The sequence below is a fragment of the Leptidea sinapis genome, chromosome Z, assembly GCF_905404315.1.
Source record: "Leptidea sinapis chromosome Z, ilLepSina1.1, whole genome shotgun sequence".
Taxonomy (NCBI): domain Eukaryota; kingdom Metazoa; phylum Arthropoda; class Insecta; order Lepidoptera; family Pieridae; genus Leptidea; species Leptidea sinapis.
The window spans coordinates 15,802,774-15,821,816 of record NC_066312.1 but is presented as its reverse complement, the minus strand read 5'-3'; the positions used below and the strand labels follow the sequence as shown (position 1 = coordinate 15,821,816).

The 19,043-nt window shown below is 33.1% G+C and overlaps 2 protein-coding genes across 2 annotated transcripts in view; both read right to left on the bottom strand.

Moving 5' to 3' along the window:
- The window catches only part of LOC126978944 (otoferlin-like), a 49,082-nt gene extending 40,553 nt beyond the window's left edge, over positions 1–8,529 (bottom strand). The window contains exons 1-7 of the mRNA XM_050828072.1: positions 8,372–8,529; positions 6,828–6,968; positions 5,879–6,023; positions 5,493–5,643; positions 4,726–4,882; positions 3,534–3,720; positions 984–1,168 (exon numbers count right to left, since the gene is read on the bottom strand). Coding sequence (XP_050684029.1) covers positions 984–1,168; positions 3,534–3,720; positions 4,726–4,882; positions 5,493–5,643; positions 5,879–6,023; positions 6,828–6,968; positions 8,372–8,482 — 1,077 coding nt within the window. The 5' untranslated portion in view covers positions 8,483–8,529. The remainder of the gene's footprint in view (positions 1–983; positions 1,169–3,533; positions 3,721–4,725; positions 4,883–5,492; positions 5,644–5,878; positions 6,024–6,827; positions 6,969–8,371) is intronic.
- Positions 8,530–13,316: 4,787 nt separating this feature from the next.
- LOC126978795 (LIM/homeobox protein Lhx9-like) overlaps positions 13,317–19,043 on the bottom strand; it is a 41,867-nt gene continuing 36,140 nt past the window's right edge. The window contains exon 7 of the mRNA XM_050827871.1: positions 13,317–17,685. Coding sequence (XP_050683828.1) covers positions 17,455–17,685 — 231 coding nt within the window. The 3' untranslated portion in view covers positions 13,317–17,454. The remainder of the gene's footprint in view (positions 17,686–19,043) is intronic.

The window sequence follows — 19,043 nt, the reverse complement described above, 5'->3', positions numbered from 1 at the left end:
ATTATATTCCCTGGTAATTCTATTCAAGGGAGAGAAATAGCCTAAATTAGATCCTGCATAATAACAGAGAAATGGATTATATTTCTTACACGCTCTCGGTTGAGTTTTTGGAACAGCGAGGTTTAGTTTCGATATAAGATGAGGAGAATCAATAATATTATGTAGTAATTTAAAGAGGAACATACTGTCGAGCAAAGTTCTACGGGACTTAAGTGAGTTAAGGTATAAAAAAGAAAATTAGTCTATGAACGTTCACTCATATCTCGAGAACAGTAAGCCCAATTCAAATGAAACGTTGCACACATAGAAAGGACGACATGACCGCTCCGACGAATATAGTTTACTTTAGTGCCGCACAAGTGGCGCCGGTGTAGTGGTAGATTTTGTTTCAGGTGAAGCGTAGCTTATAACGGTAACAGCACTTACCGGTTACCGTCATATCACACCACCGGGGTAAAAAACCAGTGGAACCACAACGGTGCCATTACTGTATTTCGGTCGGAAGGGCGCTGTAGCCAGTAAAATTACTGCGCAAATGAGACTTGACGTCTTATGACGAGCGCAGTTGTAGTGCCGCTCGGAATTTTTGGGTTTTTCAATAATCTTTGTTTGTTAATTTTGTAATGGGCAGGGCGTATCAATTACCGTCAGGTGAACGTCCTGCTCGTCTCGTCCCTTATTTTCATTAAAAAAAACTAAGGGGAGGCAGCGTTGTTAGCCACAATATTAAGTATAGATAGGATCTCTCTGATCAAATTAAGTACAGTAGAACTAACAAACACTATGGACAGTGTTGACCCGAGGCAGTATTAACACCACATAATTTATTTCTAACTCAACATACCAGCTTCCACTGTTATCTTATAGCACCTTTAAATCGACGAGTGACGATGTTGCAGTTTAGTTTAGTTTAATCCCGGGGCAGGAATGTTGTTAGCTTGTAAACTACTTAATAAGTAGTAAATACAATAAAAGTGAGTTACTGCTTGGATTGATTCAGCTGGTTCCACACTAACACTTCTCAATTCTTCTTGATAATAAGGTACGATAGTGTTGAAACCGACGTGCAAACAACCTCTATAGTAGGGACCACTGTCATGATCCATATTTCCATAATTCGAAGAGCTGTATATGTGTAATAGCGATGGACCAAAGCAAGGAATAAACCCTGAAAAATCAAGAATACAATGTTGCAAAACAAACAAACACGTATTTGTAAGATCACACCACAGACATCATATAATAATGTTGACACAATTTTAAACAAATTATCTTGCCCCAAAGTATTCATAGCCTGTACTATGGGTACAAGACAACGATATATTAATAAATACGTCATATAAATATCCATGACTCGGAAACATACATATTGATCATATAAATGATTGCACCTAACGGGATTCGAACCCGGGACCTCTAGTTATTAAGAACTACTAAAGTCAGGGTCACAAACCATTCAGCTATATGGGTCGTAAGATGAAACTAATAACATTTACAATAAATATTAATATAATTGTGTATAAATTACTCTGGTGAATTTTGCTCTTATTGATAGCGTTCCCTAGAGCAGTACACAGTCTGTTTTATGAATTTTATAACACAATTAATAATTTGAATGCGCTGTCTATACATTCTAAATTCATTATAAGGATGTTGTAAATTTTGTATAATCATCGTTCACCATGCTTCTATTTTAAGGTGGGTTTTAGTATCAATGCTAAATTGATCTACAAATACTGCGGCAGAAAATTATTTAGTCATTTAGGCTGTTTATTTCAAGATTTGTAGCATGGTATTAGATATTATAGTTTTGATGTGTCGTGCTCTTGCAAAATTATCAGAATAAACATCGACATATTATGACGGCATTAACGCACCCTGTTTGACCAGGCCGTTACAATGCATTAATTTGTGGGTCGGCGTGAAATATATACCGCCGTTATATTGACCCCTGTTTGATCCTCACCCGCCACGTGCCTATTTGTTTTCGGTTTTCAGATTCATATTATGTATGCATCGAATAAGCATACCTACAACAGGTATGCTTATTCGATGCTGTATAAGGTCACCAACTCTTTTGTAATTTCAGTGGCAATACATGAGAGTATGCGTATTGAACACACATCCTCAGGTGACCAGTTTGTATGCTCGTTTAATCTCTCTGATAAAAAAATTGCATCCAAAAATATCTGATATTATTGACCATGGGACGGGACCATGTTGAGCTCGCTGTATTATTATATATAAAATTCTTGTGTCATGGTGTTAAACATTGAACTCCTCCGAAACGGTTTGACCGATTCTCATGAAATTTTTAGTGCATATTGGGTAGGTCTGAGAATCGGACAACATCTATTTTTCATCCCCCTAAATGTTAAGGGTGGTCCACACAAATTATTTTTTTAAATTTGATTTGATTATGAATCAGCATTAAAAAATACATACAACTTCTAATTTTCACTCTTCTACGATCAACAGTTACTTTTGTATCGCAATTTTAATATCGGCAATACATGCGTATGTTGGGTCAGCTAGTAACTATATATAACTGTCAGACATAATGACGCTTTGTAATTTTCCTAGATGCCATGGTTTGGTGTTGCTTGTCTTAGCACGGAATGGCAAAGCCCCTGCATTGTTTTTAATGAAAAAGGAATAATAACTGCAACCAATGTATATTAAGACATTGACAGTGATAGAGTTGTGAAACCTAAGACCCACAATTTAAGATACGTCTCATTACGAGGTCATGAAATGCGAACATTTTATAGATCATAAGAATTGTACTCGTCTAGTCCAAATCTGAAGGCCTTTCACAACAAATAATTCTATATGGCTATAATATCGAGCCTTTTAAGTAATACAACCTTATGCGGACAATGGCTTATTATTTCCATGAAATCCATACCATAAAACCATATATATACTTGGCCAGACAGATCGAATGCTTGCATCAAAACAAAAGGTAGTACACAGCAATTTAAGGGTTACTCACGTTTTATTCCTTAGAAATCTTACATTTTGATAGAAAAACCAAGCACTAAAATAACAGTAGATAATTCACTCAAAATGATGAAAGCGAATGTATTAAAAAATGTATCGCTAACATTACTACAAACATAAACAATACCGTAAATGCAATTATTTTTAAATGAACCACCATTTATTTTGTCACCTTCGCTTTCAACGAAATATAATAAATTATGCAAGCTGCTCTGCTAAAACAGAGTAATATCATTCATCGGCAACTAGTCATTCGACGCAATTAATTTGTATTTGCTTTCAAATTGCTCATAATATTTTAAAACTATTCATTGGTTACGGACAGAAATATATTTCCAATTTTCTTACGAATCTCAATGCTTTTAGGGTTTATCTTTAAAGAATGTTTTTTGGTTTACGCCTAATTAAAATATTGATTTAAGCTTTATACAATTACAATACAAAGTTTTAACGATCATGTTATATGCTGTGTCTAATATTAATCTTCAGTTTTAGATAGATAATTCTACGTAAATAATATAATATTCTACCATTTTCACCATCATGGGAAATATCCTCCATCTTCAATTTAGTACTTCCTATAATTTGATTATAACCCATATCTGTTGAAATGACTTCAATAAACACCGTTTGACAGTTATTTGGAAAGAGTTCAACTATTGATACTTCCTCATTAAAAATTGGGTTAATAGTTCTTTGTTGTACACTTGTCTTTGCCTTAAATGGTTTTAGTGGTGTTATTTTTTTTTAATAAATAGATTTAACATCGATTCAACACATATTACAACTTTTTAGATAAATATTATATATTATGTACTGTTGTAACAAAACTAGAGGATTCACAAATGTCGATCTCAGGAAAGCGGTCTTCTAAAGATTCCCATGTCATATTAACATTGAAAGATTACAAAAGAAGTTCAAGTTAGTTCAAAAAGTGTCATATTACTGGCACTAATGTTTCTTACTACACTGACAATAAACCACAATACAAAGTTAAGACTGTAATTATGATTGCAATTAATATATTTAACGAAGTCCTTTAAAATATGAAGAAATAATTTTTATATTTATCAGATAAAGGAAACTTCGTCCATAAATATTTAATTCAAATCGTTTCACTCAAGTATCTAAAGTACCCTTGATGTGAATAAACGCATAAAAGGTAATTATTTTCTTAAAATTGACTCCTTTTGAATTCCTTTTGATGTCACTTTCAACACTACCACCGCTTCGCAAACAAATGGCGCTTTGAGAGGGAAGAAGCGGCGAAAGAAACTATCCTAATATTTTTTATGCGCTGTTTTTAATAAATTAAACAATATTTTACTATCATTGTAATTGCTATAAAATAATCATTATTTAGTCCCAGGCTGTCCAATCACTTAGATTTTCAGCTGTGGAGTACGATTTACGACATATCCATTTTTTAATAAAACAGTTAAATTAATTCACAGATAATGCCTGAACAGTGGCTGGAACTGTATTATAAAAGTGTATACATTTATAATAAAGCTGTCTTATGAAGACTACTAGAATTAGTTACAAGCAATCCCCTATTTCTAGTGTTATAATAATGAAAATTATTATTTAGAGCAAAAAGGTGACGATTTTTGTGAACGAATGAAAAAGAAAAACCGTTTGGAACGTTAACAGGATCGGTTTCTTGTTTCAGATATATCTTTAATTTCTTGTGAACTGTAATAGCTTTGTCTGTATTCTCACCACTAAATCGCAGAATGATACACGAATATAGCAACTTGGAGCCTTGCTGTGTCGTCTGTCACCAGGACTGTGGCTCCCACAAGGAACTCCAAATGCGCCATATATTGTTAAAGTATACTTTGCTCGTTGTTGCTCAGGATTTGATGGTTGAAGATTACTGGAAATACTATCTGTTACTAATGTTTCAATACCCATTAACGTTCTTTATACATATAAGCACAAATAATCCGCAGTCTGATAGCGGAACCGACAAAAGTGTGCTTAAAGACAATGTTAGTTCAATTTTCTCCTTAATCGTGCGTCAACTGTCACTGTCCGAATCAAACCTGAACAGAATAAATGTTTTACATTGCTGCTTAGTGACCAAGAATATTTTAAACTACTGGAGTAAATGCAGAAATGTATAGAAATAGCAGTCATAGCTTATTTAGTTGTAATTTGTGGCATGTTCCATATACCCGCTTTAGTTTTATACGACGTGATTTGTCTATAGATATAGAACTTCAATAATAATTGTTAATACCCATAATATCAAACATATTTGTAATAAAGAAATCTACAACAGCTGCAACTAAATCTATAGCGAAATGAAAAAAGTTATCAAAAATCTCATTTCCAACCCGTATTTTTTAAGGTGAGCTTGATTACTTTGTTGCTTAACTGTAAGCCGTATATACGATGACATCAGTGATAACAAAATCATGTAATTCAATCGTAATATTTTAATAAGGTAATACACTATTTTCCTTTTCAAATTGTGCACTTACTCTTCAAATTTTTCACATCTTATGATAGATGCCATGTCTCGTATTTCTCCTTTCAATAATATTGAAACATCGATTTTCAGAAATCCATATATAGCTGCAGAGGGTTCGTGAGGCACCGAAAGTTGCGTCCATTTCTGATAAATTTGGTGTTCTGTCGAAAAATAATATTGAAACAACATGACTTGCAAAAATAAATATTTTCATTTAGTGTATCAGCAAATATTCAAAATAAGCTTCGGAGACAAGCCGGAACAATAAAACAGTTATCTATGGAAAAGTTGAAAAATACAACGTAGGAAATTATTCGTATTTAGTAAATTTGCTATTTTTGATATGACAGACATAAACTTCATAGTAGTAGTATGTATATATTGTGAGACACTTACTTGGCTGTAGCCAAACAATTCCAAGATTAACAGTGGTTTCTCCAATTAGCCGTGTTGTTGCACAACATTTCGGCTCCATCACTCCGAACCATAGACTTGATTGTTGTAGAACACTAAGGCTTGCATACATCTCGAAAATAAAAGTCTGTAACCATGTTTACTAACTGCAATTTTAAACCCGTATTAAAACAAAAAATTGCGAGAAAGAATGTGAACTATCTTCTAGGTATTATAATAGTATAGATATAATAATTTGCGACTCATTAAAACACATGTCCGAATATTTCGATTGCTTTCGATATCGCAAAACTGCCATTTTCGAACAGAGGGAAATGTAGTAAAATATAATCCGCCTACTCAACGATTGTGTAATAGTTAAGGTTGAAATCTCTATCAATGGATTGATAATTGGCATACTTAAATCAAGTAATTTATTAATATATCAACACTGGATTATGATTGATTATTAACAACGGGCGTACATGGATATTTTGTTGTAAAAGCAGATAATGAAGCTGTACACATATTATATTACATACCATGACTGCGTTGTATGACTGCTTCTGTAACCACGACCAAATGTGTTAACCTCAGATCTATCGATTCCTACCCCTAAGGTATACCTGAACATAATTCGTAATAAGTGATAATGATTTAGCGTTGTGGTAATTAAGTCCCAAAATGTATAAATGCCAATAATATTTGCAAATAGCCTGTATTTCTGGTATTCAGAAACCGATGAAAAAATTATGTAAGGGCACCTTATATGTATTTTAATATATCATATATAAAATACTATTAAATTGACAATTTTTAATGATGTTATTGCAACGTAAAGCTAATTTAAAGGAATCCACATTAGTATTATTTTAAAAGTCAAGTCAAGTCAAATCAAAATGTTTATAATTTTACATTAATAAAAATCCTGTAAGTAACTTAATATACATACTTCATTGTACAATGGGTTGGCCATGTTTTTTCTTAAGGTGGTTCTATGTTTTTTTTTTCCAAGAAGTACAATTACAAATGAACTGGCTGATTGAGCATTTGACCACGCCAGTTGCCTTGCTTCTATGATGCTAACGGATATCTGCATAAAAGTAAAAAAAAATAGGGTATCGCTGGAAATATGACTTTTTCAGATTAAAATTCCTTGGCATTTCGTAGAGACGCCGCATTATTGAACATATTATAACGCGGGAAGTGTTTCGAAGAGCTATTTCACTTTACAAGCCTGAAGGGAAGAGGAACTACTCTTTTCCATATCTTCAACGAATTAAGTTTAATGCAAACTTAAAAATGAACCCTTTGTAGTGTTTCCAGATCTATACGATGTTGATAGTTTCAAATGCGTATGTTCTTCGTAATCAGCCGAAAACGCTCCTGTGGTTAAACTGGCGTTGTAAGAATAATTGATCAAAAGGTGTAATTTTCCATACTATATTTTATGCTTGTTTCGTCATATATCATATCCCGTATCATAACAGTGTGGTATTTTGAGAAGGGCGGTGATGGCCAAGTCGGAAACTACGAGACTAAGAGAAAAGTCATGAAAGGATTCATGCCCTTGATATGCAAGAAACCAATAACTGCATATTTAGTTTTTTTTTTTATATTTAGAACTTTTGACGGAAATCGACCCGAAAGATTTTTGAAAAAAAAACGCATTATTTTACAAATGGACTCTGATGCTGATAAGGATCAAACTTTGCAAAGATGTGTATTACTAAAAATGAAAGCAAATAGAAAAATTTTGCAAATTGCTTTCATACCTCACTGTTACTTAACTAATAAGTTGCTCAAAATAGTTACTGTTGCCTCCAATGCATAAAGTTTATTCGTTTAATGACCTTACCGCATTTGAGACCACGACAGGATTTATCCTCTAAAGAACATAAAAAAAGTAAGATTTCTAACAAAAGTTTGAATAGGAAGTCAGTTATCTTTCGTGTAAAAATAATAAAGCAAAAAATTTGGTATATCCTTTCATTTTTAGTAATACATTTCTTTGCCAAAGATTGATCCTTATCAGCAACAAAAAGTGCGTTTCAATTTGGTAATTTACTATGCAAATAATAATTTATTATTAGCTCCATACGTATTCGTTAATAGTTTATATAAAGCGTGAGTACATAATATTAATTTAACAGTATATTCATAATTCAGGGCTTCTCATATAAATTGGAATAATTATGTCTTGCGTAGTTGCAGATAACTTCTATAATATTGTCTGAAATAAAAACACGAGCTAAATGATGACACTATTAATAAAAGTAAAATAGGTTTTTTTTATATAAGACAACAAAGCAAATAGACACATAACTTATGAAACATACAGAAAAGAGCACAAATACATAATTTATATCAAGTGGCCCGCCTGCCTCATCCACAAAGAATTCCATTGTATAATAAACAAAAAGATATGCTCGTGCTCCTACATGTACCAATAAGGGTGTCTAATAAATTATTTATAAGAATCGGCTTGTACATAACCTGAAAATACTGAGACACTGCTTCCGGATTGTATTCATTTTGAATTCTGCAAGCCGGCCGTGCCAACCAGCCTGCTTTTTGCCTCACTCGCTCCTCCGCGTTCGAAGGCATCGTCTTATATATTTTTATAATGAATCAACGTATCCGATATTTTATATATAAATCATGGTAGGACCTGTTTCTTTTGTATTGTCACAGAAGACAGGTTGATTGCGGTGAATGACAATGAGACATTGACGGGTTTTCACTACGCGGTTTTTGGTAAGGATGAATGTACAGTTAAAAAGTTTCGAATGTTACCTTTGAGAAGGTAAATAAATAAATTCTTTTTATATTCACCTTATCAATTTAATTTTTATTAACGAGTACAGTGCGGTTGGGTCCCATTTATGTCCCGGTGGGCTGATATTTATGATAGTTCGTTTGAGTGTAAATGTTGCATTCACCTGCACATACTTTTACACCTGTTAACGCTTTCTATCTTTGTATTATTATAAGATTTGAATGCACTAATAAGTAACTTAAAATTTAATTATAGAAAATCAAAGTTGAGTATTAACAATGGGACTTAACATCTTTTTTTCCTAGGTGACGAGCGCTATTGTAGTTGCGCACAGAATTTGTGGGTTTTTCAAAAATCCTGAGCGGCACTCCATTGTAATGGGCAGGGCGTATCAATCACCGTCACCTGAAGGTCCTGCACGTCTCGTCCCTAATTGTCATAAAAAAAAAACAAACAAAATAATCTGCTCCCATATGTGAGCCGTTTCCAAAAATCGATCACGTCCTTTATTCCGCAAAATTCTAAGATCTACTGATATCTTTGAAAAAATTTTTTTTCTTTCGAATAATACAAGTCATAAAACTTCATTAAAATTCCAATTTAACAGTTCGGTATACTGTTGGACGTTCGATGACACATGCAGTGATATTCAGATACGAATCCGATGTGACCTATCGAAACATCAACGAAAATCGCTCGCTACGGCATCTTGTTAAAATTTTTTGCTAGATTTATAACGGCGTGTCAATATTTTAATGAATTCCAATGAATGCTACTGTGAGGGAATAATGAAAGCAAACTGCCGACGATAATGAATGATGTGTCGAGCAACGCACGAGTACCACACACACACAAAACTACATACATTTACAAGAATGTACAGTTGGTCGCGTATTTTATACTTGATATATATATTATCATATATTAAATGCTTCGTCGCTTATTAACATTGCTCAATTCGAATCAATTCTAATAACGTAACAGTGAAATTAAAATCGGTGCATTATGAGTAAATTTGAAAATTATAAAGTTCATGAAAAATAGTCTACACGGTACGTTAGGTACCAAGATTTTGCCAGAATATTTTTTATAGAAAATTATAAATAAAACACCTTGCACCTAATTTATTATCAATATAATATATTACTTGTTTTCTATTGAAATAAACGTCATTATAAATGATCTGTTCGATTCCCATAAGAGTGTAACAAATTAATTATATTCTGCAGTTATTACTTGCTTTATTTTCCTGAATCTGTCCCAAACTGATAGAAATAATGTCGAGTTGGTGCGAGATAGATAATGCATACCATTCCGTAATCTAGGCTAGTCCTGTTATAGTTGAAACAACTTAGGATTCTAAACAGCAATTGGTCTGTTGTATTCCGTCAAATGATTGAACGTGCATACAAAAACATAGACGAAGAATACGTTGTCTCATAATACGGTACTCTATACGATACGAATTTAAAATCAATTCTAATATTGCAGCGTGCGTTGATTGTACTCTGGGTGCGTGCGATCTGTGAGTTTCGTCCACGATAGTCTGTGCCCTCCGCCTGTGTTACCTACCGAAAAGTGACAGGAAACTAATGATTGAGACATCTAAGCGATTTGCCTTCATTATGGTCTTCTTCGTCAACTTCGCTTAAATGCTATTGTTTGTGTGCGGGATTGTGGAGCGGATCTTTTTTTTTGCGCCTAGACGAACGTGAAAGGTCTACTCTCCGGGATAACGATAAGATGGTTGTGAATGCTCATGCATACTAACGCAGCCGGCTGTGTTGGTTATGTGGGACTCTCATGAAACGTGAGTACATCTGAACTCAAACACACATACTACAGAATGAATTGTGTTGTGCTGCTTATGACTATGAATGGCGTGATTCGAATGTAGCACCACAATTTGCAAGCACAAGTTTGACAAAATAAATATCTTAATAGCGCCATCTCATTTGTAATCGCTCTGTACAAATTAAATCGTATAAGTCATAAATGTTAATGAGTAAGATCCGTAATTTATAGGATCAACCAAGTCATCAGTTTAATTAAAATATGGCAACGAAGGCCTCATGCAACATTATCTGAAATGAACTACAAATTAAATCTTTTGTGTTTACAATTCATACAACGCAAGCTCCATTTTATGTTTTAATGAAGTAATACACACCCGAAATGAAACAGTTAGCATTCGAACTTAATTGAAACAAAACATATATTTTTATTCGTGTATTATTTTATGCTTACCAACAATATAACATAAGCACTTCATATTAACACCCGATCGCTTTATAATCTATCTATATATATAAAAATGAATTGCTGTTCGTTAGTCTCGCTAAAAGTCGATAACGGCTGGACCGATTTGGCTAATTTTGGTCTTGAATTATTTGTGGAAGTCCAGAGAAGGCTTAAAAGGTGAATAAATATGAAAATATTTTGAATTTAATGTAAACAACAATTTTGTAATTTCTTTAATGTGTCCCCCGTCATTCAGTAATCAAATTGAAAGAATAGTTTAAAATGAATTAGAATCTTTGTATCTTTCTAACTTTCTCAGGAGGTAAAAAACAATCTTAATTTTATCTAACTATAGTTATTTAACTTTGTTACTAAACTGATTTACTACAATTGTTAACTATGATGGCAATACAATGTTTGCTGGGTCAGCTAGTTTGTAATAATAATATGTATAATTTGAAATTGGGGACGGTTAAAATTTCTTGATGAAACTTTTAATGTTCTGAAACTTTTACAGATATAGATAACAATTGAAGTCATACTGTGCGTACTGTCAATATAATCTAGATGTGAACAGCTGGATCACTTGGCGTTGCGTAGAGACGTCGATCTATTACATGTTTTCTATCGCATTTATCACGGGGAATGTTCTGAAGAGCTGTTTCACCTTATTCACGTCACAAATTAGGATATCATCCCCACCATCTGGATGTGTTTCAATGCGGTTTTCAAGGAACTTTCTTCTAAGTACTACAAAGCTGTGGAATGAGCTTCCTTGTGGGGTGTTTCCAGGGCAATACGACATGAGTACCTTCAAAAATAGCAAGTACATCTTCCTTAAAGGCCGGCAACTCTCCTGTCATTTCTCTGGTGTTGTAAGAGTTTGTGGGTGGCGATTATTACTGAAGACCAGGTGATCCATACGCGCGTTTTCCTCCTTCTCCATAAAAAAAAATAATGTATAGCATATTAACTGTTATTTTTTGATGTACGTATTCAATAATCACATCAAAAAGTATTCAGAGTATCGAAAGGTACAGACTGTCGTCGATCGTGCGTGAAAATTCCATTAAGGTGATCTTTTGATTAATACCACTTCATTGTCAATCCAGTTAGTTCTTTCTAACTTTATTTTTTTTAATGAACAGGTTATGGTTGTCGAATGTTTTTTGTCTTTCCTTGTTCTGTGAGTCCTCGCTTCTTGCCAAATTTATATGAAGTAGTGGAAAATTCTTTAAAGTTTTTGTTCTACCTTCATGCTACTAGTTAAGGTCTGCCCATTACAATGCAGTGCCGCCCAGGCTTCTTGAAAAACCAAAAATTGAGCTCGTCATCTTGAGACATAAGTTGTTAAGTCTCATTTGCCCTGTAATAGCCCTTAAAACCGTAATACAATAATGCTTACACATTACTGCTTGATGGCAGAAATAGGCGCTTTTGTCGTACCCATAACCTAGCCGGCATCCTTTGCCAAGGAGCCTCCCACTAGTTTGGTAAATTTCAACTTCACATCTCCACCCAGTTTCTAAACAGACGGTCAGAGATATGATCAAGTAAAATGTGTAATAGTGTTAAATCTGTAGTAATTATAATTAAATTACAAGATATCATATTACATATTTAAAATATTTGTAAAAAAAATTTACTTGATTGAATTCTGATGTTATTAGTGAGTTTCTTGCTATGTCTTCTCATTATAGATTTACTTTCCGAAGTGGTATTAAATGAAACAATATGTAATATTCATAGAGTTTGAGTTAGTTGTTTACTGATCTTATATTGCTACTTTCTATCTGTGCCTTGATGACTTCAGCTTCACTTCGAATAGTTCTTTTTCCTCTCACAGATATTATGTTCTAGGTACCTTTGATAAAATGGTCTGATCAGAACATATGAGTTGTTGTAACTGTTATATCAGTACACAAATAAAATTTGAAAAACAAAACTTTATGAACGATGCGGGATTCGAACCCACCCCGGCGTTCCGTGCCGGTGCTCTAACCAACTGAGCTAACTGTTCGAGAGTTAATCCTAGAAGTGAGGGTTATCACTTTAAAAACATAACATATTGTTTAGATTTACAAGAGCGACATCTCAAGTCAATTTCCTAATATGCAAATATTGGGGTTGAGCAGGTTATCAACTGTAAAGTAGATCCTGTAGATGAAGCCACAACCTGAGAGTTGAACAAAGCAAACATAATTTTATAGCGAGGCGGTACTCGAACGGTTAGCTCAGTTGGTTAGAGCACCTGCACGGAACGCCGGAGGTCGCCGCATCGTTCATAAAGTTTTGTTTTTCAAATTTTATTTGTGTATTAATTCTAGAAGTGATGGTTATCACTTTAAAAACATAACATATTGTTATATTAGTGTTAGATATCTTGTTTTATACAACTAAGGTTGAAATAAAAACGCAATGAATGCTATAGTCATGATATATTATTTCTTCAGTATATAATAGACATGTAGTTCTAACTATAGCTAATCTGTTAATTTGCTACATTACATTGACAATTAAGCTGGGTTCCACCAGCTAACTTTTGCAATAACAAGAATGTTAAAGTACCGGTTAAGCAAAAAATTAGTTGCACCATTTGACAATTTTTAGATGACGTCATATCTAACTGTTAGCCGTAAGCGTCCAATCTTCGCCAGTTAACGGCCGTTTTCAATAACCTATCTATCCTTAGTTAAACTAACGGATACATTGCTGCCTCCGTTTAATGACAAGATCGTATTATGTTATGTCCAATATAGTTATAGTTTAATGCTACCTGTCAATAGGTTCTTGAAATGTAAGTAAGCGTTAAAGGATAGATTTGTCTACCTCTAGTAAGTTAAACTAAGATGATAGATAGGTTATTGAAAACTTGATATTTATTTCACTTTTTAACTTTCATTTTTACTATATATATACGATGGTGCAACATTTTCCGCAGTCTATGTTTAAGTCAGCGTTACTGTTAACGTTAAATTTGACTTAAACCTTAACTATAACAGCTAATATGATGCAACCCAGCCTATTAAGTATTATTTATAAATGTGGCAGTCGCAACCATAGACTAACAATATAATAGCGTAAAGCGTGCGACAGAGTAGAACATCTCTACTGGAGATGCTACAAGATAGAAATGGAGAGAGAATCTATTATTACCGTACCAGAATTGGTAGACAATTAGGTATTTTGAATACTAAATCACTGGATAGATAAAGCACATATTGACAAATCAAAAACTACCCGCATTATCGTGCTGTCTTTACAACAGTATACTCTAAGTCTGTGGTCACAACTTTGGAATGTCCATCAGTTTTACATATTTATGATCATGTGATTATATTATAAACAAGCCATCTAATTATAATTTCAATAAAGAAGCAAAGGTTCTACAGTTTGAATTAGTTAAAGGCAAGTCTTAAACAGCCAAAACTAGTCATTTCACTGACCTCTATGTACCACTGGACTGGCGGCTGTCAAAGTGATTTTGTGTCTGTTTGATATTCGCCATTTTGGCCATGTAGCGAGAGTCTGGTGTACTAAAACTAGTGATGACAACCAAAGCTAAATAAACATCGATAGGAAAACTATTTACAAAAATATGTGTACTTTATTACGTTGATTCAAGAAGTATAAATAACACGAAAAACGACCAAAATTATACGCTTTTCTCGCAGCCATTTGTATTATACGTCAAAATTAGTTCTCTGGACGCTCGCAAGTGGCGCTTCAAATAGGCACAAAAAATTGCTGTCAAACATATGGAACAGCCTTTCCAGTGGTATTTATATAGTTCAGTGAGTCATTAACGGCCGTTCCCAATATTCAGTCTATCTCCGGTTGTGGCCTACTTGAGATAAAAAACGTACCTATCGTTGACTTTTCTGTCCCAAGAAACTTATCGACGGTAACTCACCTTATCCGCACACGCTGTCGTCAATGGGACGACATATAGCTCACCAGCGATAGAAGTTTGTATGGAGAATGCAATTCACGCTTCCCAATATAAGGCGTTAAGAATGACTTATCGGGTATATTGGGACAGCTTCAGATTATTGACAGCTAATTACTGACAGTAGATGGTATTAATAATAATCTCCTCACAAAATACTATCTGTTAAAAAAATGTAACACTACTGTACTGTTTTAGCTTTAAGATCTTTGTGAGGAGAAAATAAATAGATATTATTATTATTATTATATTATTAATTTATCTCTATCTGTAGATAGTATATTGGGAACGGCCATTAGTCGCACGTCAAACGTATGAATCTCGAATATCAACTATGTAGTTATTATATTCGCCATTCATTAGAATATATGAGTAATAAAAGACGTTTCGGATATATTGAGATCTAATACGTATATATGTATTATTTATATATATATATATGCTACTTACTAACCTTATTTATTTCACATAAGCATTATTGCATTGGTAGAAGAAATAATATTATTTCATTTTATCAACATAAGAATATTAATATACGATTTGTAGGTTTCGATAATAATTTATTTGTACAAGTGTACGTCAACAGATTGACTAGAATGTCTATATAAATACTATTTACAATCTTAACACCTATAAATCTAGATTACAACGTGATTTTATCTATATTCAGTGATAGATAATTCGTGATTACAATATAACCCACCAAGTATTTATTAGTAATTGAATAAATTGAAACAACATAAAACGTCTTGATATCTTTTCTAAAACAGTATTATAAGTAACTTAACTAGACTTCGTTGCTAATGTTGGCCGATTGAAGTATACGAAGATATAATGGCATTTCTATAATATCATCAAGTCATTGTTACTCATAGAACTCGAGCGAAAATAAAGTCAGGCGATAATTTGAAATGAAAATGCTTAATAATGTATACACTTCTATAATAAAGTCCCAGCCACTGTTCAGCCATTACCTATAAATAAGTTTAAATGTTTTATAAAAAAAATGGCTCCGTCGTAAATCCTATTACCTACTCCACTGCTGAATATCTAAATGATCGGACAGCCTGGGACTAGATTATGATTATTTTATAGCGATAGAAATGACTGTACAATATTGTATATTTATATTGAAAAGAGCGTAAAAAAAGAATGCTGGGAGAGTTTCTTGCGCCGCTTCTTCTCTCTCAGAGCGCCATTTGTTTCCAAAGCGGTAGTAGATAGTATCTAGTAGTTATTAGAAATGACATTAAAATAATTCTAAAGGAATCAATTTTGAGAAAATAAATGGCTTTTTATGCCTTTTTTAATGTTATGGCTACTTTAACGTTAACATTAGTTGAGTTAAAAATACTAATAATTATTATTGGTAAGAGATAATTTCAAAGTTTACTATAGTAACACACGAATGTGAACAACAGTTCTACTTTTAAATTTTCTTTTAAGACACCTCGATATATTTATTTAGTTTAATCTAAAAAGTATGCATACATTTCAAAAATATTAATTCGCAAGTAATCCTGAACTTTGATGCAGTTTATGGGTCCATTACTGTAATATAAGTCGACGATGATTGACGTACATATGTGTATTGGACTTATAAGTGGTTATTATATTTCAATACGTGATTTCGAGTTAAGAATTTTTTTCTTTGTGAGAAAAAATTACAAAAAGAGAAATTGTGGCATAATGGCAAGTCCATTATTAATGCTGCTCAAATCAGTTCAGATTAAATTCAATATTTTGTGTATTATCACAATTGCGCTTGACACTATATCTCATAGTATCATAAGATGTTGTTGTCTCATTAGACAGAGTAAAATATAATGATTGAAATTTTTTTTTCAATGAAATGAATTAATATCATTGCTTATCATTATTTTCTTATAACACGTGGGATATTAATAACAACTTATTTGATGAATCTACGCCTTTTATGAATCGAACGAGTAGTTTCGAAAGAAATATAATGATAATCAACACGAATCTTGAACTATACTATAAACTAAATCCTAATAATAATTAACATATCGATAAAATATAAAATCATAGCGAGGAAACATTGTTGTCATGCAAACAAAATATTACGATGTCCCCGAAACACGATTTAACCCCACACATTAAATCTCCTTGCTAAAATCTCCTTTCTAAGATCTGTGAGGGAACTATATGACAGCACGCGTTCTGGGCTTAGCTCATATGATTCTGGTTTAATCGAATTCAGGCCATGAATTCGACAACCTTGATAGTTGAAATACGTGACTACCTCTCGAGCCAGAGCTGCGGGTTTTTATATATATAAGTTTTTCTACGTTTGAGGGTATGTCATTTGATTTGAGGTACTAAAAATCAATGCGTCGATGGTGTAAGGCTGGCTGGGGCTACAGTATCATCGTTCACGTTCACAACAGTTAGTATTGTACAAGATACGATCACATTAGTAAGCTGTCCGATTCCGAAAACTTACTAATGTGTTTAAAACATGTTTTATCGAGGCGCTTACGGTGAATGAATTTATAGATCTGCAAACCTGTAAAGAAATAGAAAGGTGGTGTGTGAGGTTGACTAAATCACAATTCCGTGTTTTTACTTAAAAAAAATTCCAATGGATTAGTACATCTCGTTAAACGACATTGGATGGGGTGTATGAACTCTCAGGTCTTCAATAGATTGTAGCTGTTCAGAAATCATCATGGATCCGACGTTGGGTGCAGGCACTGCTCCTGGTCCTATTACGCCGCCGTGGATGGGCGTGCCATTAGGTGTCATTGGGCCGTGTGAATTTGACTCTTGTCTCATCACATTTCGACGCCATTTTGCCCTTGCATTTTGAAACCATACCTTTTTATAAAAAAAAACAGTTATTAGTCAGAAAATACACAAACACTTTATACATATATCCTAAATATAAATAAGACGATATAGTAACTAAGCGGGAATATTAAATGGTTATATTTTAAGTTTATTTAAGCCAAAAAGAATAAACAATATTCTAGCCCTAAGAAAAACAAATCCAATCCAAATCATTCATTCATATTCATATAGATTTATTGTTCTCTTATAAGACAAAATATAGGTGTTTATTTTTTTAATTTTGTGCAACATATTCTGACACCGTATTTTACGATGGTATAGCAATATGTTCTACTTATCTTATATATATAGGTAAAGAATAACAAAGTTTAATTGTGATTAAAAAAAAATAAGAATGGGCCGTTTTGTATCCCTTTATTCTGTCATAAAGTGGTTAAGTTTGTATTAGCATTATTGTAAATGTTTAACAGAAATACAATTTTTCCATTATCTTATAATTTCAAGGAAGATAAAAATATCAACTCTACGCTGATGTCGAGATGTACTCAAACGGATATGAAAACGATTACAAATAAAAATTCCACATAAAGCATTTAGCAGCAAAAGTTACAACGAGTGAAATAGCATTGAGAACTCGCAAAGACGCTATGTTCAGTACTAAAGGCAAAGGTTATTTTATGTGTGGCATTCTAAGCACGATTCTCAAAGAAAGTTTTTCTTAGAGGAAACTGCTTTAAAGCTGTGATTTAGAAATGATTTCGAAGCTCATTTCGAAAATCTTTTATAAAATTAGATGATGATAGTATTTTTGTTTACCAAAATCAAAATACAACTAGCGACTTCATTGCTAATTATGATTATCACCAGGAACAAACATAAACTTGTTATGCCTACTAATTGGCTTAGTTGAGTTCTAAAGTGTGGGGCGATCTGTATGCTTTTACAACAAGATCCCAGAAAAGTAACTTTCAATTTCGATTCCATTAAGAAGCATTGAGCTTCTGAGAAGTTCAAATGCTATTCTAGGAAGATTCAGTATCGGTAGGAATATTAATATTTACAGGGAACAATTGCTTGCTCTTGAAACACTTTCTATATAAAATTTATTTACTGATGAATGAATTAAGATCCTCGAATACTGCTGTAAAATATATTCCCAGTAATAGAAGAGGATAGCATAGAAGCGTACGGATCAGAAGATGTCAAGTAATTACGCACACGAGAGCAAGGACATGTCGTTTTGTACTAAGTACATATAGGTTGGCAGTACGTTTTGTTGAATATGTTTAAGTTATCGTAACCTATGGTCCCAGAAAATGTTCAAAACAAATGTATTACAAATTCGAAAGAATTGTTAAAAGACGTATTTGTGGTAATGGTTACTA